Source organism: Diprion similis, chromosome 8 (genome assembly GCF_021155765.1).
Source record: "Diprion similis isolate iyDipSimi1 chromosome 8, iyDipSimi1.1, whole genome shotgun sequence".
Classification (NCBI taxonomy): domain Eukaryota; kingdom Metazoa; phylum Arthropoda; class Insecta; order Hymenoptera; family Diprionidae; genus Diprion; species Diprion similis.
Window position 1 is genome coordinate 7,161,840 of NC_060112.1, and position 25,466 is coordinate 7,187,305.

The following is a 25,466-nucleotide window of genomic DNA, read 5'->3' on the forward strand; positions in this document are numbered from 1 at the left end:
GAGCGAGAAGGATGGGAGAATGAAAACAGATGAGCGCAATTATGACGGAATTAATGTTTTGTAGAATTCTTTTGATATTGAAACATGTCTGTCACAAATTGTACGAAACATTTGAACTATTATAATTAACTGTATTTATAGACTGATGAAAGATAGTAGAAACATACGGTTTGATTTAGAATAACTTGGTGGTAGAAAAAAAGTCATATAGTTTATGAGTTGAACATGCGTGTATTTCTTTTTCGCCTTTTCTTTTCAGTAGTACCTACCACGCGATTTTCGTGGCAAACTTTGTAAGACTGCAGTGGAAGGGTATGCAATTATGCGTTGTGTTATGTCTCTTTTTTCTTAACCTCCGCACTGCTCTTACTAATCAGGAAAAAAACTGATTATTTCTATTACAATTAGATTTATCGATGAAGACGTATGTACATACATACTCATAATCTTCTATTATTAAAAGTATGTAGAATAAGCAACATATTGAAGCCTATGATGCGTACAATATTGATTCGATGTCGTGTCACAATGAATCGATGCATCGATCGGTCGCACAGGTATCCTGTATACCTATTAAATTGCATTCCAGAGAGAGATAAAGCGAGAGTAGAGAATGAGTTGGTAAGCGACTATACATGTATATGTTAGGGTAGCCCAAAGAAAATAAAGTTATTTTATTGCTATGCTAAAACAAATTAATTTTAAAAGATCGCTTACGCCACTTTTGTATACCGTATCTGATTAACATGCAAAAAATTAGCGATATTTTATAATTGAGCTTCAGGATTCTTCTTTCGCGGGAATTTGTTTTAGCCTACAAATCAACTTTTTCGATTCACGTCAAAAAAATTAATATATATATATATATATATATATATATATATATGCTGCAGAACATTCTCTGGATTGCATTATTCATTCATTTATATACACACGAACGACAGAAGCGGGTACAAGCATGTGTTCTGTAACGATCATTATCATCATCATCATTATCATTATTGTCAGCTCCACGTGAGAACTGGGCCGCGTCTTTTGCATAACTCGTGTTTAGTCAACTGAATCGATGGACGAAAGAATCAACGAACTGCTACCGCAATTGAACGATGTTAATAATAACCGGAAGAATGGTAAACAATAAAAAAAAGTAATCACAATAATAATGATAATAACAATAATAATGGTAGTAATAATGATAATCGCAGCGTGAATGGAAGAAAGAGAATAGAAAATCAGGGGAAAACCGAAATGACGCGAGATGGGCAATTAAAATTTAGTAAATTGAAAAAAAATGTGATATTTTTTCCTGAAATTTTCAAATCTAAAGACAATTGTTTCTGATATATGTATGATACTTCTGATACACTTAATGGTATATGTAATAGGAAATTAAAGAATCTTTTCGTAATATGTATTTTAAAAAGCTATAATTGTACGTGCGAATACCTGGAGTCGGAATAGGGGAGAAAAAAGAAGGGGGAAATGAGACGAAAAGGAATAGAGAGGGTATCGAATCTCTTGGATCAACACTCTATCGCCGTGCGATGTTATCTGAGAGTCGGAACTTCGACCTTTATAGCCGCATGTTGTTTGGTCGGCGCTCTCTCTGCATCGCTGAAGCCAGACAGCGTGTCGCCTGTACCTAGTACAACAGGGATAAATACGCCTTTTATAAACATATAATATGCATGATGCGCACGGATTTTTTGGCTCTAATGAAATCACAGTAATAACAATACTTATCTATCCGTGCTTCGCAGGCCACGTTTTTTTCTTCGTTTTTCTAATCAGAAAAACTCGTCTATAATAATCGGGTATGAAATTTTAAGTCGTAAGATTTTTTTTCAATCCTACATATATACTTCGTTTATTCCGATACAATTATTTATGGGGTTATAGTAATTATAATCCCATGATTGAAAAATATCGTCTCAATTATTTGAGAACAAAAAAAGAAACAGTTAAAAGTGTATGCAATTGTTCTAAATACCTTGAATGATTTATCGAATGACGAAAGTTGCGCGAATCTGTCGCTCATTATTAATATATTGCGGACAATCAATCCACGCAATTATACTTGCAGGAATCGTAGATCCTGGTGAAAGTTGTTCGTGCAGTTCAGCTCGAAACAAGTTCATTGTTCTTACGTAACACTTTGCGATTAGTAAATATATAATATTCTCCAGAGGAAAATACCTATTCGGTTGCACATTTATGTAAGAATAGAAATTTCTAGCCTCGGTTTGGTTCGTTGGGTTTTGCAGGTTTGGGAAGGCGGTGGACGGGGGTGAGAGATTTAAATTTGGAAACCCGGACGCCGAGGATTTCTGCAAAGCTGCAGGTACCTGTAAGTAAGTTTATTGTATCCGAGTATTCGAGGGAAGAGACAGCCACCTGTTCACCGATGTGTACACAAGAAATTATTTAAATACCTACCCTGGCTTGCTTTGGATAATAAAATGCGACCCTTGTTGTACAGCCGAACAGCTGACTTTGCACGAACCTTCGTTATGCGGGTGTATTATAACAAGAGATTCTAAACAGCGGGATACATTCGGAAGGTAATAGAGAAAAAGAGAATTAGGAAAATATTTAGTGAACCCTGTGTAAAAATCGTTGACAGAGGAAAAGATAGTGGCTAGATTTTTTTCCTTAATGCAAATATCGTTTACACAGGGGCGGGAGGGAGTGTAGAAAAAGCATTTAATAAACAATATGACAACAAGAATAACATGTGCGTAATGAAATTTTTCAAACTTCAAAGATGTATACATTATATATTATCACATTATTATTGTTATTGTTGTTGCACATATTTCGAGAGAATATCATTATCATCACGAATGCGGTTTATAGAATTTTATCAAATACCGTATATGTTATGACAATAATTAAAATTTTTATACTATATGTATATCAAATTATCAAAAGTCTCTTAATTCCGAACACGTATAACATTATATAATTTTTATTCGCTAACGCTCGGAAGTTTCTTTTTTCTTTTTCATTATTTAAATAAGAAATAAATAAATAAATAAATGACTAAAAAATCTTATCAGTTAGATAAGAAAAAAAAAAAAAAAAAAACAGTAATAAAAATCAATAATATTACACGTATAATGTACCTAATGACTCGTGACTAATCTCTCTACTGGCCTAAATTTTTACTTCGTAAATACACTTTATGCGTTGTAGATTCTTGGCATAGAATGCTTTTACAATTTTCTCTAACAAGAAGATCTATTCTCTGTACTTTCTCTTCTTCCCGTTCTGCTCGAATTAATATTCGACTATTCTTACACACAGGTATAAAATATTATCTAACAATTATTTGGAATATAGCATAACCGAAAAATGCTAGTCTTCCATTTTCTTTTCTCTTCTCTTCTCTTTTCTTCTTTTTTCCATAGACTCATATATTTATACACTTATATAGCTAATTATCATTACTATCAACTACTTCGTTCGGGTCAGTCTCTGAGTTTTCTTTTAATTCTTCGCTCCCTTTCTCGCTCAGTGAATCGAAATCCTCGTCCTTTTCACCCTCGCCGACTTTCACCCATGCGTATTTACCCTCCAACGGTCTTTCGTTGGTGAAATCAAAGTTCCATCTCTTCTCAGCCTGCGGCAGTCAATTTCAAACTATTATTATCAGGCCTTAATATATAAAATAATTAAAGCAAAAGTGTAACGACGCGAAATAACGAAAATTAAACAGTGAATATATATCTGCCGCAGCCATACCTCTGCTAAACTCTTTCGCCCTTCCTCGGACAGGCGATTCGTCAGATTATCGTTGACGCCTGCCTTTCGACTATCCTGCGCATCCTGCCGCGGGCTTTCTTCGTCCTGAAAAAGTCGCCTCGCCACCCTCTTCGCTTCCGTTCGCCTGACTGCGAGATCTCCCTCCTGCATCGCAAGACGAGCCCTGAAAAAAAGTTGAAATTTTCCATCTATTGTACTGCGTAAATTTTGATCACTTTTTGCGAGTATTTTTTTTTTTTTGATTTTTGGCTTTTTTTCCCCTCCGTTTGTTATAAAGCGAAATTTGGGTATTACGACATATTTTTTGGAAGAAGATTTATTGTAAGAGGATTCTTCTTCCGTCTTGTTATGCTTGTGCTGTCGTATTATAATACAGTTTGTACAGTTTGCCCTTTGGAATTATAGAAGCCAATACTATGCGTGCAGCGCGGATCCGTTTCAAAGCGAAAGTCCGCCGTAATTTGAGCCATCGCGCTTTTGGTATCGCGAGCTTGGCGTCTAAATTTATTAATCGACAAATCGAACGCGTTTCGATGATTTTTGTAGAAGGAGAAGAAAAAAAAAAATTTTTCTTCCACTGAAAACCAAATTTTCACTCTTAGCCCAATTTTGTATACCTACATTGTACAAGAAGTGTTTTTTCTTTTTTTCTCTCCTTTTTTTTTGTTGTATAAAATTTGATGTCCGTTTACTCATTATTCTCAAGCGTTAAGAAATTTCAAATTTACACAGGCGTTTGTTCTTCTTGTGCGCACATGCGCGCATTTATATACAGACGTTGCAGAGAAAATGAGAGAAAAGAACGGCGCCTGCACCTGCTTCCGCAGATAACATATGACAAAGCGTTTTGACATAATCAATGCGGTTAGTCATTATTCTTACACATCCAAGCGTCATCAAAATTTTAGTATTTTTTTTTCTTTATATTTCACTTTAAGACAAAAGGTTATTAATCTTATAAAGATAATGATCATTTCTTTATCATAGTATAATACAGGCTTCGCTTTCTGTACAAATAAATTTTATATATATATATATATATATATATATATATATATATACACACACGCACACACGCATGTAATATTGTAAATAATTTGGCAGATGCGTCTATTCGTCTTATCGTCCCGCTCTGCAGAGTTGCAGGTTTTCGTGTTTGTTCCGCATTTTCGAAAATTCTTATCTGCGGAAACTGAGACCCTCATTGTATATTACAGACACGTGTAAGGGTTGTTTTTTTTTTTCATTCCATTTCACCACATTTTATCGGCGAGGTAAAGTTGAGCGAAAAAAGTGCAGCTGTAGCTGGTTTCGTGCAAAAAATATTAAACGTTGAGGAAAAAATCTCCTTTGGGCTAAAAATTTTGTCACGATAAAATAAATGAATTTAGAAAGAAAAAAAATGTTGTCACCTCTTTATACTGAAGCGGTTCTTCGCAGTCTGATTTACATCGTATAATATGTATTTAAATAATCATCTGCATATATGTATAATAATTGAAGGTCATCGGCCAGGTTCAATCATATTAGCTACATCTTACCTCAACGGCTTGTGTTTGTGTGTAAATTTATCCAGAAATCGAAATAATTATTGCACAAGAATTGCGTTTAATTATTCATAAACTTTTTATTTCGATTTATTTAATCTTCAGTCTCTTTTTTCAATCGAAGGAAAATATTTTGGTTGTTAGTTGTTCAATCCATCTCTCTCTCTCTCTTTTAAAAATTCACCACCTCTTACTCGATATTTATTTTTTTCTTGTCCCGAACACAGATTATCTTTGTTTCAAAAATTCTCGTCCATCGTGATTATTGATGAAAAGCGCGTCTGAGAGCTGCGAATTTCCGTCAATTTCTCTGTTTTTAATAATACAAGGAACTCTTTCTTGCTACGCGATATTCGCGAGAAACGCACTGATTTGCCCCGGCGACTCTCCTCGAACATGGTTGCGAGCCTCTGTTGCACCCCTGAAATCGATACGAACCATTTGTTTCCAAGGGTGCGCTACACGTATACGGGGGTGGATCATCCTGCGCGCGCACTATCATTTTTATTATACCTATATTCATACTCATTCACGTTTGTTGACGCACATTTCTTTCAGGGATCGTAAGTTCAGCCGGGTTGATAAAAATAGAAACAAAAATGACAGCATAATATTATAAATATCAGGATAAATAATGATTGATTTATATTATACGTAGGTATAATACAACTGGAGTTCTCATATTATCTAGAAAGAATTATTCTGCATACACGTTATTGTAAAAATCTTTTAAAAAACATATTCGTCTTCCACTGCTGCATTTTATTTTATTTTATTTTGCCGTTAGGGTATACATAAAAATAGATCAATTTTCAAAATATTTTTATCAACTATCATTCGCAACATAAGGTTAAGGAAATTAAAACCGCTGGATAAGTATTTTGCAGAAAGTTACGTATAATTATCACTAAATTTATTCTGGATCGGATATATAACCAAGTTTAAATTTACCCCAACACACTTTTTTTTCACTCACGCACTTTACATGAAACTCATTAAAGTTTCTGCCCCTGAAACTAATTATCGAGGGGACGATTTTTCACTTTTCAATAATTTGTCGGGATCACTTTATTACTTACCTGTTAAGTATCCTGGAATCGGGAAACGGTTGTGCGGATGTGCAGTTTATAAAACTCAAATCCGTCATGTGCACAGCATCGCGGGGAATTAGATTCGCGACTGGACTTCTATAACGGTTGACGCCTATCGTCGGACTGTCTCTGCTGCACGTTGCACGTTCACCTCGTGTATGGATATATACATAATTAACGCGGTGCACCGATGTTACATAGGCATGATACACTAGAGCCTTGGGACTAATCGATTCTCGAATCGTGAAAAACCGACGGCTAAAAAACTGTTTCTATACCAAACTTCGGGTGGGGGTCGAAACTCAAAAGGATCAATATTTCGAATGTCCGATATATGTATATCGATATTTCAAAAATGCGAAAATTAAATGATGAAAGATGAATTGTTCGAAAAAAAAAAAAAAAAATTGTAGAACCGTTTAACAAAGTCAGAAGAACTTAGCTTCTTTCGTCCTATTTTTTCCAATAGAAAATAAATAAACATGCAGAAATATTTTTTACAATAACAAATTGGCCGAAGCCTCTGCTCCGTGCTTGCACACAGTTTTCAGGACGGCTGCTGCAGTAGCTTCTGTCTTTATTGCACGTCTTGCCACCTCGCTATATCGATGAGTCAGTTCGTCGTTTCGTCGTAATCACACGGACAGGCTGAAACTCGCCACATTTTATCGTGAATTATTTACACTGCTTACGCGATTATGTAATGGAGAATTTACTCGCCAATATTGTTAGTCAAATAACTTCTGACCGTGGGAGGAGTTTAAAAATCGAAAAATACGAAAGACTTATATCGTAAAATAGAACCAAACAAAGTTATCGTGAAAATCTCTAATTTTTATTTTCTCTATTTTTTATCTTTACCGTACCTTGAAATTATTCTCCTTAATGGGTTCTAATGCTGTAGATAGTGAATAAATAAGCAAGTTGTAAATCATTATTTTATGTATATTTAAGTCTGCTTATTATGTACCGTGTTTCTCTCAACTTTCGTTTAAGCTCACGTAGTACTCCTACCTTTACCGACCGAGCAAATTCACCCTTTCTTCTCCTGTATTAAATAAACAATCGAACGGAAAGGGTTCAAATTTCGACGGTGCTTCGCTCTTTTGTAACCGAATTCAGGAAAGTTACTCATATCCCGAAAATTGTCAAAAAAATTTATGGTTTTTTTCACATTTGCTACTATTCTCACATTTCTCGCATTTCAGGGGCCAAAAAGTGCATAGCTTAGATACTTTGCGTAATCCCGGAAAAAATGAGGAGTAAAATGAGCCAACGTGAGACTGTTTTTACGCAATATTTAGGTGGCTAGACGAGAACTAGGATTTACGATAATTGCTTAGATCACGATCAGCTGAGCGCATGGACAACCAAGGAACTCTCGGCTGCATGACCTTAATGAGAGAATATAAACGACGACGGTAATGAATTCGAGTAAATTAATTATAATAGACGAATGGAGCGCACGTTTGGATCAATGCCCGTAATTGGTTTCTTTTTATTCTTTTGCACGGTCGTAAATAGCGTTGTTAATCATGTGTATGGCTGCGTGCAACTGAATGTATCGACCATATGCTGAAAATCTTTCGCCAACTGTTGCTTCCTGCAGCTCATGCACCGTACCTTGAAATCATATTCAAAGACAAATCCGACGCATGCTCGCTTCGGTGAATCGTTGCTGGTTATTCGGTGGGGATCGCCCCTATACTTATGGTAAAAAGAGAAGTAACGAAAAGATGAAGAGAAGGCTGAGTAGGAGGGAACGAGGAAATATACTGAAATCGACACACAGGACGGTTATTTAACGGATATTCTTTGTATAATTTTAAAAACTGATCGGTAGGTACATCCTTTTTTTTTGAACACGAGAAAACTCTTTGCATTCCTTGATCGCTTATACCTGCATTCGTAAAATTCCGTTCGAAATCTTTTTCAACGATACTAGGTATATATACCGTGGAATTTCATTTTGTCCTTTTTATATTTTTATATTGTTCATTCTCTGAAAATTTTCCTCATCTTCTTCTTCTTTTTCACCGCTGCAGTTTGATCAATATCGATGTATCGGATGAAACTGCTTTAAGAATAGATCCTCGTATACACAAAGCAGAAATAAATTATATACCTTCATAGAAACTTTGTCTTCACCGTGGAATTTTCGTCGTTTATCTTTCCGTCTTTTTTATTTTTCCAGATCAACAGTCGATTAGGAAAAACCGTTTTTCGAATACAGTGAGAAGAAAAAAAAAAGAAGCCAACGTTGATCGTGTATGTATGATGATTCTAATCTTGTCAACTATGCAATTAGTTTACAGTTTTTATGATAGCCCGATGGATCGCGGAAGAGGGTTGAAAAAGCAAAAGGAACAAAGATGGCAGAAGATAATAATTGATTGGAAAATATTGTTTTTTGCCATGCAATCGATTCATCAGCAATTGCAACTGGTATTCAATTCTCGGCATTGATGAAAGAAAGGAAGAAATTTAAGCCAAAGTCTCGATCTTATCTCCCCCTCTTTCTTTTTCCCCCCTAACTCTCTCACTCTCTGATTTTCTTTTTCTCTTTCTCTTCCCCTGCGGTTCCTTTATTTATATCTTCTGCCGCACCCTTTATAATCCATCCATCTGTGGACACACCGCGCTACCCGATTTTCTACCCCTTCATATACACATAAGAAGAAACGTTAATAAACATGTTTTTTTTTGTTCATTTTGTACTTTTAATACCACGCAGACGCGTTTTTTTTCACTAAACTGATTTCAAAACTCAGTTCATGTGTTGGTATTTTATGATTTCGTTATAAGTCTGCAGCAACTTCCTGTCATATGTCGCTTTTCAAATTATTATACACAAGGGGAAAGACTGAAAGCAGCGAGGGAAAATTAACTCACACAAATGATCTGTCAATAGGTTTGCGAATTAATTATAATTCACCTGAATTAACGAGAATCAACTGAATTGATGCAGGATAACTAAATCGATGAGAATTAACCGAGAAATAACTGAGTTTTGGAAAATTAAGTCAAGTTCATTTGAATTTGTTTGGAATCCTCACCGGAATTATCTGTTTACAGGGGAAAAAAATTTGAATTAAAATTAAAAAATTGAGTTTAATTAAAATGAAAAAATCAACTTGAATTCGAATTCGAAACTCACTTGAATTAGAATCAATTACTTGGAATTGTCGAGTGAAAATTTGAAATTCATGAATTGAAATGAATTGGTTTGAATTAAAGAAATTCATCTGAGTTAAAAAACTTAATTCGATATAAAAACATTAAGTTGAGTCATATGAATTGATTAAAATTAATTCGACTTAAAAATGATTGTGTCACTAAAATCTCGAGTTATTTTCACCTCGGCAAGCAGTGCGGTTGGAAAAGATGCGACTATTTTTCTCTCGTTCATTAATTTTCAATGTTTTTTTTTCATCGAGCAGACTTTAATTCAGGATGGCGGGAATATATAATTCATCGTTAAAATTTACGTATACATTTGAATATTAAACGCGTGTATAATTATCACGTGCCAAAAAGATATACAAATTTAAAGCCAATGATTCACTCGGGAATTTGTATTCCTTGTACTTTATTTATCTTCTTTCTTTTCGCTATGTGCGCGGATGAAATTAATTATGACGAATTTTTTAATTTTTCAACAAGAGTGTTGACTTTTTTCTTAAATTTTTTTTTTATTTTTTTTTTTTCTATTTTACATTGCGCAATTAATTTTCAGGAATTCTTGCAATCTTAATGACGGATATCATGCATCAGGGTATAAACCGCGATAACAATGGGACAATGCAAGCTGAGCTTGACTTCTGTAAGGCGGCTAATAATTCTTTGTTGTACAAATATACTCACGTACACAGCTCGCGCCTCTCAGGGACAATAAGTGTAAACACAAAACATATACACACACGCCCTCTGCGGGCTGTTTTAACAACTATAATATTATAATTTAATGCGTTTTGCGTCGACGCGCGAAAACAATGGCAATGCCTAGACGGTTGTATTATAATAGCATATATGTATGTATACAACGGGAAAATATATGGAAGGAGAGAAAATTTTTAAACTCCACGTTGAACTGCTTCTGTCGGTTATATTTGCCCGCATTTACTAAGATTTCTCGAACTTTTGCTTACGCCAATCGGCACGCTTCGATAATTTTAAAAAACTGAGCTATTATATGCTCGCGTGTTGATATACACGCGCACGGCAAGGCAATCGACGCACTAGAACTTGGCTGATAAAAGAGAGAGAGAGAGAAAAAAAAAAAAAATGTTTGCACTTTTCACTTGCGGAATTAAGTATTCAGCCGTAGATTTGTCTCCGGATTAGTTAGCACCGCCGCCGCTAGGCGGTGTTTTCTCGCAGTAAAAGAGACTCGAATATTCCGGTGCTTCTGAGGTTATTTCATCTTCGCAGCGAATTCATCGTAACATTATAATTTCGAATCTCTGACGAATCAATGTCCGAAGGATAGAAACAAAACCAAAAAAATGAGGGCAAGCATAATTCGTTGAGTCGATCACCGGCCAAGGAAGGTTTCAAAGAGAAAGAAAGAAGCGAAAGAGGGGTCAACGACTTTTCATCTTCTGCAGTACACCAGAGTGGCGAGAAAGCAGTCGCAGGCTGCATGTGATGCAGAAGGAGGAAAAGAGAGAGAGAGAGAGAGAGAGAGATAGAGGGAGGGAACGAGGGATGGAGGGAAGTGGCGATGCAGGGAAGGGAACCAGGCAGCCGAATGAACCGGCGCCACCGAGATTAAGAGTGGATATTTTTAGACCTCTTCATGTATTTCTACCTATACGGTGTATTCGGTCTGCTTCGATATTTGCGATCCCGGGCTCATGAGCTTACAGAACCTCCGGTCGCCATTTTTTAGTTGGTGGTTTTTTTTTTCTAACGTTTTTCAAATTGTAACGAAACATTGAAGAAGATACGACAGAAATGTTATTATTTTGTAATTCGTTGGAATGACTTTGAAGTTGAGGATAGTAAATATGACGAATTAGGGCTTACTAGAGTTCATGACAAACCTGAAGTTGTGAAATTACCGAAGATTTTATCGATAACAGTTCCAAATTCCCGTGATCAACTACCGGCCTTGGTATTTGTATGAAAATATCATCGCGAGGAACGAAAAATCGGTCACTGAGAAACTATTTGAGTCAGGTTAGGATCTCTGCCCACGCGAACAACTGACGGCTCTGTTATGCGTTCAAGTTCTGCTTCTGGAGCCAAGTAGGTAGTAGATATCGTTGCGATGTGACGACAACTCGTTGTTTAGACTTCGATTACTCGAGCATCTCACACACACACACACACACATTCGAATACTGCATACCAACGTGAAAAGATTACTGAATTTTTTTTTTTTTTTCAACAATCGTACCAATGAAACCTGCAACACCGAATTGTGCATCGAAAACTCTCATACGCGAGTATGTCGTCTTTTTTTTTTTTTTTTTTGCTTCTCATGACGGTTGGCTCATGGGCCACCACAAAGGGTGCTGCAGGAAGGACCTGTCCGCGTAATTCAATCCGTTTAAATCCCGCATGAAATGCTAGTAGATGAGGAAAAGATATATTCACGTAGGCACTCTGCTTCAAGTGGCCGGTTTAAAGTGGGTGCGGGTTTAGCTTGACACCGGATGAGGTAACCGTACCTGACACGTTCTCTGTCCCAAGCCAAGGTAATGTAACATCGTGCACAACGTGGCGTATGCGGTATACATTGTTCTCATTTTCCGTACAACAATCTCGGTGGAAGTATGAAATCTGCGCCGTTTGGCAATGTTCGAGCCTCCATGATCCGGAGAACAAGAAGTCCTCGGAAGTCCTTCGGAGTTTTGGTCGATGCACGAACAACTACTGAACACGTTTATGAAATTCTTAAAGTCATAACATCACTCACCTGTGTCTTGCGGCGAGCATTACGGGGATGATGCAGTTTAAAAGTGATCGGTATCGCTCTTCCGGAGCGGGGGATGAACCGAGTTCAGACTTCTCGGGACTAATTCTCGGAGAGTCTTTGGTGCCGGAACGCGATCTTCAAAAGCGTTGAGCGTACTACTGATCGTCAAATGCAGGAATGGGTAGATCGTTTAAATGTGCAACTGGCTGCGTTTTGTTTTAACCTTTAACGGGGTCTATTCCTTCAAGTCAAGTCAAAGCGGCGCTTGCGCGATTCGGAATTAGGAGCGAATGAATACAAGGGGCGCTGCAGCCTCGTCTTCTATACTTAGGTGTCGTCGTCCTCCTCCTCCTCCCCCTCATCTTCACCTCTGCATTTTACTTTGTTATATAGGTATATATACATGTAGGAGTAGTTACTCGCGCATCACGTACGCTATCAGCGTTACGATGCACGTGTGTTTTCGACGGCGCACTCGTCTTCTCCATCCTGCTGTACCTAGACACATATCGTATGATGGTCGATGTTAGAGCCCTTCTGTATATACGTAGGTACACACGTGTTACAGGAGTTACTAATAATAGTTTCCCGCCCGCGGGTCTCCCTCAGGAGAGAACCGGGTGAAACCAAGACCGAATTAGAACTCCGCTATATTATAACGAACTGCAGTCAAAACTCCACCTCAAGGGCGACGACGTTAACCACGCTTCCGACTATATTTCGTACCTACTATGCCTCCCCTAAGCCACAGCAGGGTGGATTCTAAACATAGGTTACATATACATGTCGACATTATAAGACGAGATATTTCGACGTTGTAAGCTATGAGCGATGCGAAACAAAGGATTTTTTTATCACTGTGTCTTATTTATGTGCTCAATACTCGCAAGTGAATGTTTAAATGTGTTTATATAAATCTTTAATCATAGGCACAGATTTGTCGGAAAGCTTAGCGGCTGCTTTTGTAGCAAGTGACGATGGGGGGGGGGGGGTGTTGCCCTGAAAAAACCTTACCCATCTTGACAAGGGAAACCTTAAATCGAGAAGCCGATAACTCACGTCGAAAACAAACAAGTTGATGGAAAAATTCGAAAATCTATGAAATTGGATCACCCATTAACTTTTATTGCATCAGTTTTTTTTAGATTACTCGTTGCTTAATACAAACGACACAAGTACTGCGTACAAAACCATCCGTTAGAAACAAGCATTCGATACTTCGTAAAATATAACACAATGTACTTATAATTAGAAAGTTCGACGCTTATGTCCTCAATTATTAAGAGTATATATAATGAGGAAAAATTTATTACATACCGTGTAAAAGTCTCAGTTGCATTTAGTCGCGATGAAAATAATGAGACGGAAAAATTTCGGTAAGAAGAATCTCTCTATCCATCCACCCGTATATCTATTCTATTCAATTCACCAGCTGTAAAATCCACCTCGCATGCAATAACGAGATCGAATATGTAACACACATTGCGTACGGATCAAGTACCTCTTACCCTGTATAGTGTACAGATAAGCTCTGTAGAGACGTCCTTGAAACACATACGGCGCGTACGTATAAAACGATATTCGCAGTTTAACGAGATTCGGTCGATGTACGCGCGGCGTGGTTTCGTCATACCGTACGTACTCGTATTTATGTGCATACGTATCCATCCACGTAACTACGGGTGTAAAACATGTTCCGTATACGTCCTAGGTCAGGAGAGCCTAGTTGCTCTCAGTGGGCGTCGAATGTTTTTACGGTTGTTGGAAGTTTTTTCTTTTTTTTTTTTTCTTCTTTTCTCATATCATACAAGTTTTTACGCTTCCTAACGAACATTGTAATAGAAAATAGACTTGTGAGAAATTTTATGAATTTTAATTAGGATAGAGTATATTAATGAAACAGTTTGGTGGGGAGGGATATTATTCAAGCTCGAATCTGACCCCAAATTGTTGAACGGATCAAAAAAATTATACGAAAGTATTTAAAAATATTGTGGATGCAATGGAAAAAAAAAAAAAAAAAAAAACGGTGCAAAAATAAGAAGTAGATGATCGGTTTTTAGTGACTCGCTATTTTTTTAAACAAACAGACACATAAAATTTCTATCGAAAGAACGCGCGTTTCAGTTTTGACTTAAAAAAAAAAAAATAGTGAGCCACTGGGAACCCATTAATGAACATTACTGTACAGTAATATTCATCAATTCCTTAACCTTCCGACTAACTTGTTTCCGGTCTGAAATAAAATGCGACCACGATTCTGTACAACTTATCTGACAATGACTCCTAATCTCTCACGTCGGCTGCATCATTGTCACATAATTCGTACAGAATCGTGGACGCATTTTGTTTCCGACCGAAAACAAGTCAGCCGGAAGTCCAAGGCATTAATGAACATTACTATACATACAGCTTAATACTCTCGATGTTTCCTCTCGTCTCGTTGTTATTGTTATTATTCTATACTCGATCGGTCTTCTTTCGCGCTCTCGATTTTCTCCTTCTTCCCTTATTCTTTTTTTTTTTTGTTTTATCTTTTAAGAACGAAGGAATATGAGATCCGACCAAGATCATCTCCCAGGGTGGTGCATTATGGTGCAGACTGCATGCAGGATACCCAGCGTGGGACACAAGGAGTTACAAATACGGTTCCTCGCCTCGCCTATATAATATATATATATATATATATATGCAGCGATTCGCCGGACAACGGTCACTCCATCCCTCCACCGACACTGTATGATCCACGATCGATATTACGGTCAGTTCTGCGGTGTTTTGGTCCGCTGACCAGTGACCAGCGTCCAGGATGTTGCATTAAATCCCTCGTGGGACTTTCGCGATTCGATTTAACAAACCTGACACCTGCCGCTCTCTCTCTCGTTCTGTAATGTCAACTCTTTCTCATTTCAAAGCTGATATAGTAGGTACGTATACCTACCACATACCTAAAATTTTACCCTCGACACTCATTTTTTCATACATCAGTGACTCGAGTTGTTTACATTCGAAGATTTTTTCACGCGATCATTTTCAGGATTAGTCTCATTTTATGGTTTAGAATATTTTTTACTTCGAATCGTATTTTTCTTCTTGTTTTTTTCATAAGTATTTTGAAAATCTTTCGTTTACGCTAAGTTTCAAGTTTATCATTATTGTTATTCGATTTTGAATAATAATTACGGTACTCGTGATGCATGTAATCTGCAATCAATGGAAATATATCCGTAAAAAATTTGATAAAATTATTATATAATACATAAATCAGGGAATCGAGAGGATTTAAAAGAAAATCTTTTCCAAGACCGGAAGTCGCTGCCGTAGGGGATGGAAATTGGGGACGCGTGACGCGTACCAGACATGGCAATGTAACAGACACGTGCGACTTCGACCACGTGTCGCATACATAGGGAGGCGGGATGCTGCGGCTTTTCCTGCTGCAGCAGCAGCTGCGCATGTCAAAATATGTGTGTATAATACGAGAATCGAGAGGCAGTCTATGTAAGCTTCATCAGGAAGTTGAACATGCGGTTCGGTAGGGGTGATTTTTTATTTTTACTTCTCTTCCTTCACTCGAAGAAGATTCGTTCTTCTAATTCAGCTCCGTGCTTGTTTCGTGGTAAAATTTCATTATTTCTTGTATCGAGTTCTTGGTAATTACGAAATGGGACATTTGTTCCATAGGGATTCGTGTATACTTATTAACTTGTTGCATATTTCATTAAAATTGTTAACTAATTCGCTTCTATTTTAATTATTTAAAATCGAATTACGGAAACTATTTACATTATATATAGATACAGTTAAAAACTATATCTATAACAAGATGGTCATATCGATTAATGGTCGGTGTCAAATGAAATGGCGTATTAACTTTGAAGATTGTGAGAAGAATCACTCAAAATTTAAGCAACTGACTAATCACTGGACATGATTTGTATGTTTGAATGTTAGTGACGATCGAAAAATTGGACTTTTCAACAATATTACGAATATAACCCTTAGAAGCTTGGCTCTATTTTTTTATTTCACAACAAAAACGGCGATTAGTTTTGAGATTTCGAATTTCTGCTCTTCTGGAAATAGCTACTCAGCAGTTTTTTCTTTTTTTTTTTGTATTTTGCCTAATGTACGTCTATCAAGCTGACTCTGTGGAATGAGGACAATCATGAAAACACTATTTTATTAATTCAGTACTCTTTTATTGCTAATTAGTTTCGCTATCGCCGATTTTCTCACTGGACATATTTTTTTGGAAACCGCGGTTGTGCTGAGTTGATATTTAAGCCAGTACAATTGCTCAAATTTTTTTTTTTGTCAATTCAGAGCAAAAACATTATCAACGAAATGGCACTAAATTTTTCCATCCTCGAGTATCAAGTCAGCACAAAATACAGTTTCAAAAAAATGTATGCAGCACCAAAATTTGGCGATAGCGTAGCTATAAAGTCCCAAAATAGCACCAAATTACCGTATACTTGTTGTCTGCGATTGTGCTTATGTATAGCTATGCGAGTTTAATATACGTGCTAAATGTCTATAATATATATATATATATATATATCTATATCTGTATGTACGAATACGTGTACGTAAAACGTGTTCGAAAACGTGCAGGTAATATATATCAATAATATTTGCATAATAATATTAAATGCCGTTGTAACCGACATTTCGCTTGACCGGTGCGAAGTTTTTCGGTTTGAAATGCGGACGAGAAAAGAGAGCGATTGGTCATCGTGGAAAAAAAAAGAAAAGAAAAGAAAAGTGACACTAATGAAGGTTATAACGTCGCATTCAAAAAACTCGTGCAGTCTTCTCTCCCCTCCTCTCCTCTCCTCTCCTCCCCCTTTTCGCCAGGCTGTTTAAATTTCACCGAGTAGCCGTATGTAGTATAATATAATCCATGTATCGCATTAATAAAAAAAAAAGGAAGAGGAAAGAGCAAACAAACAGTATTATTTGACGCAAGATGGGGGGGGGGGGCAAACGAAGTAAAAGAGGAAGAAAAACGGGGAAAATTGGGGGGGCAGAGGGGGGAGGGGTTGAGACACGCACATACGCATAAATAAAGTAACAACAAATGCGGTTTAACCGGGGCGACGACTTCTTCGTGCAGTTTCAAAGCGTCCGTCCCGGGATGCACGCGCCTCTCGGACCTTTTCAGCGTTATGTTTCGGTGGTAGTGACAATAGGCGTCATAGAGCACCTTAATGAACTCGTCGAGCGACATTTACTGCATTGGTAAAGAGCGAGAGAAAGAGAGAAGGAAATAAACGCGGTCAAGGATACCCATGCAGTTCTCTGCACTCTGCAGGTATAACAAACTTAGCGTTCAGTAAGTATTTATATCGGGCGATCCGCTATTGAGGTTAATTTTTATTACATTAGGGTTTGATGATTGGACAAGTATTTTTTAGGTCGTACGATAAATAAATTGTAAAATTCATTCTAACGCGTGAAGAAAAGATCGTAGGTAGTAGCAAGAATTCAGAAACGCGTAAGATTTTATGTAATTAGAATAAAAGAAAACTTTAGTTCTGTTTTAGTTGTAATATATAAGTTACGTGTCCAATTCTGAAATTGGCGCGGAACCCCCGATACAATTATTTTCTGACAACGATGATAATATTATGCAAATCGCTTCGACTCGCTCATTCCTCTCTCTCTCTCTCTCTCTCTCTCTCTCTCTCTCTCTCTCTCTGTCTCCCTTTTTCTTTACAGTCTCGGTGTGATGCACATAAAAATTTGAAATGTGTGTTCGAAGGAGAGAGAAAGAGAGAGTGAGAAAGCGCGTGAGGTCGAGCAGGGTGAAGGGTGTAACCGACGCTTCAATTAGTCCTATTCATTCCGTTCATTTATTTATCCCTCTCTTCCTCTCTTCCTCTCTTCCTCTCTTCCTTTTTTTCTCTTCCACTCCCATCGTCATATACCTACGTAGGTATAAGGTACCCTTTACGTAGTTCACCAGCAGCCATACGTTACTTTTAACATTATACATTATATTACACGCGCATGCAGTGGACATATATTATGTATCATTTATGCCTATATGTATATTATTCAATGCAATTATACATGTAATCTAGGACAGCGAGTTGAATTATAAAACTCAGCCATGGCGTGATGACATTTATGTATAATTTATACAGCTACCGGAATTTTTCGTAACATTTAAATGATTATTGCTTTAATGTTGTTTTTACGATTGTAGTAATATATTATATATTGTTATTATTTATTACGATAGAATTTCTAACGGGTGACATGTTTACTTTATTTTCATTTCATTGAATCTTCTAAGGCTTTTTTTCTTCTCTTCTCTTCTTTCTTGCTTCTTTCCCTTTTTTCATCGTATCGAGAAAGGTTCATCCCTGTTTCCTTCTCACGAATTCTTAATTGGAATTTTTTTATACGCCGGTCCAGATAATTTCACGGTTTATTTTCAATCAATTAAAATTACTGCGACTGCATGGATCCTGCAACGGTCTTTTGAAAATGGATCGATGTTGGTTTGTACGATATTGGCAGTGTATAAATGTAACGAAAATATTGAAATTTTTGTTCTTCTTCTCTTCATTTATCACATTTAATTTCACGCTCGATCGATCTTTTTTGTCTTTCATTACCTTATTTGTTGTTGTTGTTGTTGTTACATTCCTTTCATACAATTTTCAACATTATTTGAACAGTTTTCCAATTTATAACTATTATGCATCAATCGATTAAGAGAATTTTACTTTGGCACGTGTATTTACCGCGTGGAAAGTTCGGTAGTTGCGGATGTGAATTATTTGCGATCGAATTTTCATGCGTAGGCATAATGTAAAATCAGAATTCAAATACAAATTCCATATATAAAAATCAAGGGACTCCACGTGTCAACGAATGCTTGATGTATGTATATTCTTACACACACACACACACACACATACATACATACATACATATATACACACGGTATTTTAGTATGTATCTATAGCTTATACATCATGCTTACAGATATATGTTTTGTTGGAATACGCGAAACAAGGCGTAATTTTATACATCGAGCTGTTATTCAGATCTGGTATACATATATAGCTTTACAGGAGGAAAAAACGAATAGCTACCTATAATATAAGAAAAACAAGAATTTACATAACCCGAGGAGTGAGAAGGCCGACGAACGTGGATACGAAGAAAAAAAAAAGAAAAGTAAAGAAAAAAAAAAAACACACACACAACTCCGTAGAGTTTGAAAAAAAATATATACCCTGTATACGATCTCTAAAAATAATCTCTCGCGATACGAAATTTACAATTCTGCGTATATAAGTATGTATGTAGATATATACATACATGTTTTATACACATGTATATATATATATATATATATCAAGAGTAGCAAAATTCCACGCGATTTTGCCGCTTGTTTTTCATTATCATAAACTTTTGGCTATATAGGTACGGAGCTAGATACAAACGCGATACATATATTACATACCTACGTATATGTTTCTAACATAAGAAAGACGGGGAAAATAATATGAGAAATCTGATGAAATCAATGACGACGACAACGACGACGACTTGTGGACTTCGACGTTTCGAACGATTATGCATATATTTATCGAGTCACTGTTATATACCTATACCCATTACGTATGTACACCTAAAGCTTCTCATTTCAATGTTAAATCAACGTCGATTTGGATCACGTACAAAGTAACTACCTGACAAGGCGCGATTTTTTAGCATCTATCAGGGGGGAAAAAAGGAAAAATAGAAAATAAGAGTAAAAACGAAACGTCAAAACGTCGATAAATTTTTACGTCAAAAAGTTACACAACAACGATTGGGAACTTGAGATGAGATTTTAATTTTTTTCGTCGCGATGAATTTCGCATACTTGTATAATAACAATAAAAAAAAAAAAAAAAATAAAAAAAAGAAACGAGAAAACGCTACTGATATTATTAAATTATTGTTTAAAAATTTTGACGACTCTGGTGTGAATTTTAACCCGATAATGTTACGCATTTTATTTCATTTCTACACGACGATGGGGTGAAAATGTTGACACGACCGAACGGTCGAACTTAATTACATCCCTGGAATACAAGTATATACAGATACGTCTGACGCACGTCATATATGGAAGGTAATTCAACTTTTGGGGGCTGAAAACTAACCCCCGTTTCCAGTAGCTACACATGTATAGAGGTACGTTTTAAACTGTCATCAGGCTAATCGTAAGCCGGAGGCGCGTGACTCGTGTCGCACGTGTTTAGCCAACGACAAACATCCGATTCCTGTTCTATGCAATTGATGGTTGTCCGTCGTTTCCAAAAAACAACGACGATCACGGACATTGCATATACCTACATTAGGGTGTTTGAGGAGAAAAAAAATAATTTGCGATTTTCCATCATGGCACCCTATAAAAGATTATTTAGGTTAAAAGAAAAATCATGGAAGATCGTAATATCTACCTACGTCATTTTAAGAAGATCCACACTTTTGATATTAAGTCTTCAGTTTATGTTTGAGAAGTTTGTCCGACGAATTTTTCATTAGTTATTGAATCACATGAAATAGTCATAATTTAATATGAACTTTTACTTTAGGATAGTGATCTTTGGGGTTGAATATAAATGTCAGGAAAGAAATAATGATTTAAGTGCTGCAACGTGTTTCTTCATGAATTTGAAAAAAATGCGTTAAATCAAATGAGCGCCATCTTCCACATAACGTAAAATGCTCATATTTTCACAGAATCTTTCTATCAATCGAAACAAACTTTTCAGGGGGTGCCACAGAGGAATACCGTAAATTATTTTGTTCTGAAACATCCTAATATACATACACTACGAATATCTAATTATTATAAAGCCGTGTTGAATATGTCGGAAAAAGAAGTTGAAGGATAAAATGAAATAGAAATTAGAAGAGAAGAAAAAAAAGAAATAATTAATGAAACAGAAAAGACAAAAAGAAAAAAATGTATATGATCGTGATTTACTAGCTGAATGATAAATTTCTACAAAGAAAGTTAGTAATAATAATCTCAAAATTATGTTTATATCGTGGATTTAATTTTTTTATTCCCCTGTTCAGCTGTAAGAGAAAAAAGCAGAAACAAATAGACAAGGAAAGTATTCCGCAAGTATAATTTCTATTCCGATTGCATTATTACTGTCATCATTTCCTACATCAAATAAAATTATTGAGCCAGAACCAATAGATGATGAAAAAAAAATTATATGTAATAATAATAATTATTACAATATGCATTATAAAATAAAATCTTGTAGAAATCCTTTGAAAGTTTACCGTATGTAATAGATATACGATCTAAGTACGTTATAAAAATAACAATCTTCAGAAGAATCGTGAATTTCTTGAGAAACTGTTTCTTTTCTCTTTCTAGTTCTTGCTCACAATATATTACTATTATTATTATTGTACAACATATTTCTTATACAGATGAATTTTATAATACATTCTTTATATCCATGGATTTAGGTATATAATTATGACTTTCTTTTTTTTTTAATGGGGGCGGGGTGGGGGGGGGGAGACGTAAACGTAAGAGTTGGTTACTTTCAGCCGATCAATTACACTGCATGTCGTCAAAAATTTTGATCGATTCGTTTTATCCGTCAAACGGACGGAAATGACATTCCATACTGGGAGCAAAAGAGGATGCTAAGCGATGAATGAACGAAAGGCGGGGGCTGATTTTGACTCGAAGCGAATTAGGCAGCTGCACTTCACCGCGTGCGGCAAACAACCCGCGGGGAAAAGAGTTTATCGTCCTGCTGCACGCTGCAGTTTTGCGCAGGGGACATGACGAATTTCCGCGGTCAGGTCTGCATGCGGGAAAAATTACGTCCCCCTGCACACACGTGTGTATGTAATATATACACACATAATACACGTATACATGAGCTCCTCGTCGTCCTCGTCGTCGTCGTCGTCGTCGTCGTCGTCGTCCTCAGCACTTTTCGTAACGTACCGATCCACCTGGAAGCTCGCGCGTGCCATGGGGGTCCTTCCTGACCCCCATGGGGCCCGCTACCCCCCATCTTTGGCGGGGGAGGAGAGGAGGCCCCGTGCACTACACGGCTAATTATACACCCGGCCTCATAGAAAGCAGCGCTGATGCGCCCCGACGAAACGTAAATTATAATGTAACTATATCTATATGCGGTAAGGTGCGCCATGGCTTTTACTTCAACGAATCCCATAACGACTTGATATTGCTTTTATTTCTATGCATGGGATATTCCCTGCCAGTTCGCTCCGGTTTTTTACTCGCATCAATGTTCCTCGTACGGATATACATATTGAGTATAAAAATTTGTTAAGCAAACGTTTTTGAATTTCTTAATATTTTAAAGTTTTTGGTATTATTTACCTGATCAGCATTTTTCGAATCAACAATTTCTTGAAAATTTCATTCAATTTCTTCCGATCGTTGGTTAAGATTGGCTGTCGTTTAGATTTTTTTTTTTTTCTTCTTTTAGACGGTATTTTGAAAATTTTGATAACATTATGGTTTAATACTAATGACTTCGTTAGGAGCACATTGGAATTGTGTATGTAAAGTTCCAAATTGAGTTGAATTAAGTTAGTTTAGAGTAAATATTATCGACGAGTAATTGTAACGAAAGTCAATTTGACTTAAAAAAACAATAGAAAAATGGATAAAAATGTTGGGGTATTAAAAAAATTTCACACGAAAATAGTATTCGTGAGATCAGAGCCTGCCTGCCGTCGAGTTGGCACGGAATGCCCGTTACATATGATGCAGATCCTCCTCCTCCGCACCGCAGACACCCGGTGCAGCTGGGCTTTCCGAAGCTACTCCTCGGTCGCCCTGACACAACCGGGGGGTTGATGATTAGGGGTTGGGGGTCGCATCGCGTCGGGTTAACGTTTGTTTGTCATCCTAGCTGGCTATTTTCATAATGGAAATCATTTTCATTCACTCACACATGCCGTGTAGACGAGACATCTTGTATCCTTGTTCATTCGCCGACACGCGTCACAAGTAATAACGTCAACAACAAAAACAACAAGTATTGTTATGATTATCGACTTTTATATTCGTTTAATTTTCGTTCTTCTTTCATCGTTTATGAATTTTTTTATTGTTTGCGATTTCTAATTTCTTAATAATTCATCCTTATTTTTCCGGAGAATATTTCACCGCGTATTAGTGATGTTATATAATAATATTTTACAATATGGGATCGGTATGTGTATATATAACACACGGTTTACTGCAAGTATTACATGTTATGAAATAAAATTGATAGTTTGACCGTTACAGGGGCTGTTTAATGAGTTTGATTTTCTATTTAACCAAGTTTAACGCCCGAACGACTACCATCCACTGTATAGCATGTTAAAACGTTGAACTCAATTTCGTGTAATTCATACGTTATTAAATACATACGTACAGATGCCCGTATGGACTACATTGGTACATATAAACGAATTCACTATACGTTTAAGCACCGGAAAATATCTCAACCGAACAGAACTCTGCAATATCGATCTATACTGTGTATATATATATATATATATGTATATATGTATCTATATAAATTATAATTGAACTGTGAGACTCCCCCTCTGTATCGATACTTTATACCGAAAGCTAATTGATTTTCGACCGTTGCAAAGCACGTGTATACATATATATACAGTATATGTACAATACCTTTCGTGCACATGCCAGAAACTATCCAAGCCTGACGTTATTCCTCCGATTTTTGTCTTTCGACGTTATTTTCTAGCCAATGAAACCCAGCCGAAGTTATAATTTATTTTCTATTTGTTAATATTTCTGGTACATTTTTTTTTATCCAATTGGAAAAAACTGACAAACTAGATACACCCTCGACATAGCGATGAAACGTTACATTAATACTGCAATTATAGACGAAGTAAAATATAATATTATACCTATACGTATACAATATGCATATCGGATTGAAATTTGATGATTCTTATCACTCTCGACACCGTCTCAAGTTGACGCGATCGATCGACCAAGAATTTAATTACCGCGATAATGATAATAATGATGGATGGTATATAACAATAGCAATAGTCATGACGATAATGATCATACTGCAACGGATGCATTCGAATAATTTATGTATGTAGATATCAGTGAATTTGTCACTCACGATTTTTATGTTATCAAAGAAAATATGTTTATCTTATAATAGATATATAGAGATCGTGCACAGGGTATTCATTACGCTCACCGATAATCGTTACACAAGATATAATATATCTGTTTTGAAAGGGGAGGGTGATTCGATACGATTCATTTCAGACCATTTTATTTTTATTTTTTTTTATTTATTATAATTTACGCGGTTATCGCTAACATACTATAGTACATATTTATATCTACTATATTCTTACGTCTTTAATGACTAGAGATTCGATTTTATTTATATAGTATAGTTCATATAGTGTATAAACTTAAACAGATATGGATAGGAAAAAATGTTGTCATTTTTTTTTTAAATCTCTCTCTCACTCTCCTTCTCTCTCTTATCATCTCATCTCTCGCTCTTTCAGTCTCGCTAACATGAGTGTAAAATCAGCACTGCATGGGGATTCAAACATTCGCTTGTACATTATTTCTCACCATTATTAAAATTCGATTCATATCTTTTTTCTTTTTTGTTTGTTTTTCTCACGAAATCTTGTTCAAGCATAAATAGTTATAGTCTTTGGAGGCGCTGCATCTGTTGTCCAACGTACAAATATGTATATACATATTAAGGAACAACCGTTTCAGGCTTGTGGTGGATTTTCTCTCAGTTTTTTTCTTCCTTTTTTTTTTTTTTTTGAATTTCTTTTCTGTGCAATTTTAATACGTCTGGCATAATTATCGTAATAATCTAAACGGATTGTAATGATTCACGACGATTTATCGTAAATGCATCAATTTAATATATTTTATTACAGGGACAAAGAAAAAAAAAAAAAAAAGAAAAGAAGTAAAAAGCTGCATTCGAATTAAAAATCCACCTAAACCTCCGTATTATGTTCTCTAGCGATTCACATTATAACGCGTATACACTCCGTCTTATATTTATAATGTTATAGTTATGATATGTACAAATG

General features: G+C 36.2%; 1 protein-coding gene across 2 annotated transcripts; it reads right to left on the reverse strand.

Moving 5' to 3' along the window:
- Positions 1-3,274: 3,274 nt before the first annotated feature.
- Positions 3,275-12,361, reverse strand: LOC124408847 (cyclin-dependent kinase inhibitor 1B-like). Of its 2 annotated transcripts, none has more exons than XM_046886093.1 (3): positions 12,327-12,361; positions 3,745-3,928; positions 3,275-3,622 (listed from the first exon to the last, which is right to left on the reverse strand). In XM_046886093.1, the coding sequence occupies exons 1-3, from the start codon at positions 12,344-12,346 to the stop codon at positions 3,437-3,439; spliced, it is 390 nt and encodes a 129-aa protein (XP_046742049.1). In that variant the 5' UTR covers positions 12,347-12,361; the 3' UTR covers positions 3,275-3,436. The 2 variants fall into 2 exon arrangements, with proteins under 2 accessions (XP_046742049.1, XP_046742050.1); XM_046886094.1 differs by lacking the exon at positions 12,327-12,361 and adding an exon at positions 6,388-6,499.
- Between the last annotated feature and the right edge of the window lie 13,105 nt (positions 12,362-25,466).

Excerpts from the sequence above, each read along its gene's own strand:
- LOC124408847 (XM_046886093.1), bottom strand. The coding sequence starts at position 12,346 with ATGCTCGCCGCAAGACACAG. Across the intron at positions 3,929-12,326 it reads ATGCTCGCCGCAAGACACAG|GGCTCGTCTTGCGATGCAGG; the intron begins GTGAGTGATGTT and ends ACTTTTTTTCAG. Across the intron at positions 3,623-3,744 it reads GGCGAAAGAGTTTAGCAGAG|GCTGAGAAGAGATGGAACTT; the intron begins GTATGGCTGCGG and ends TGACTGCCGCAG.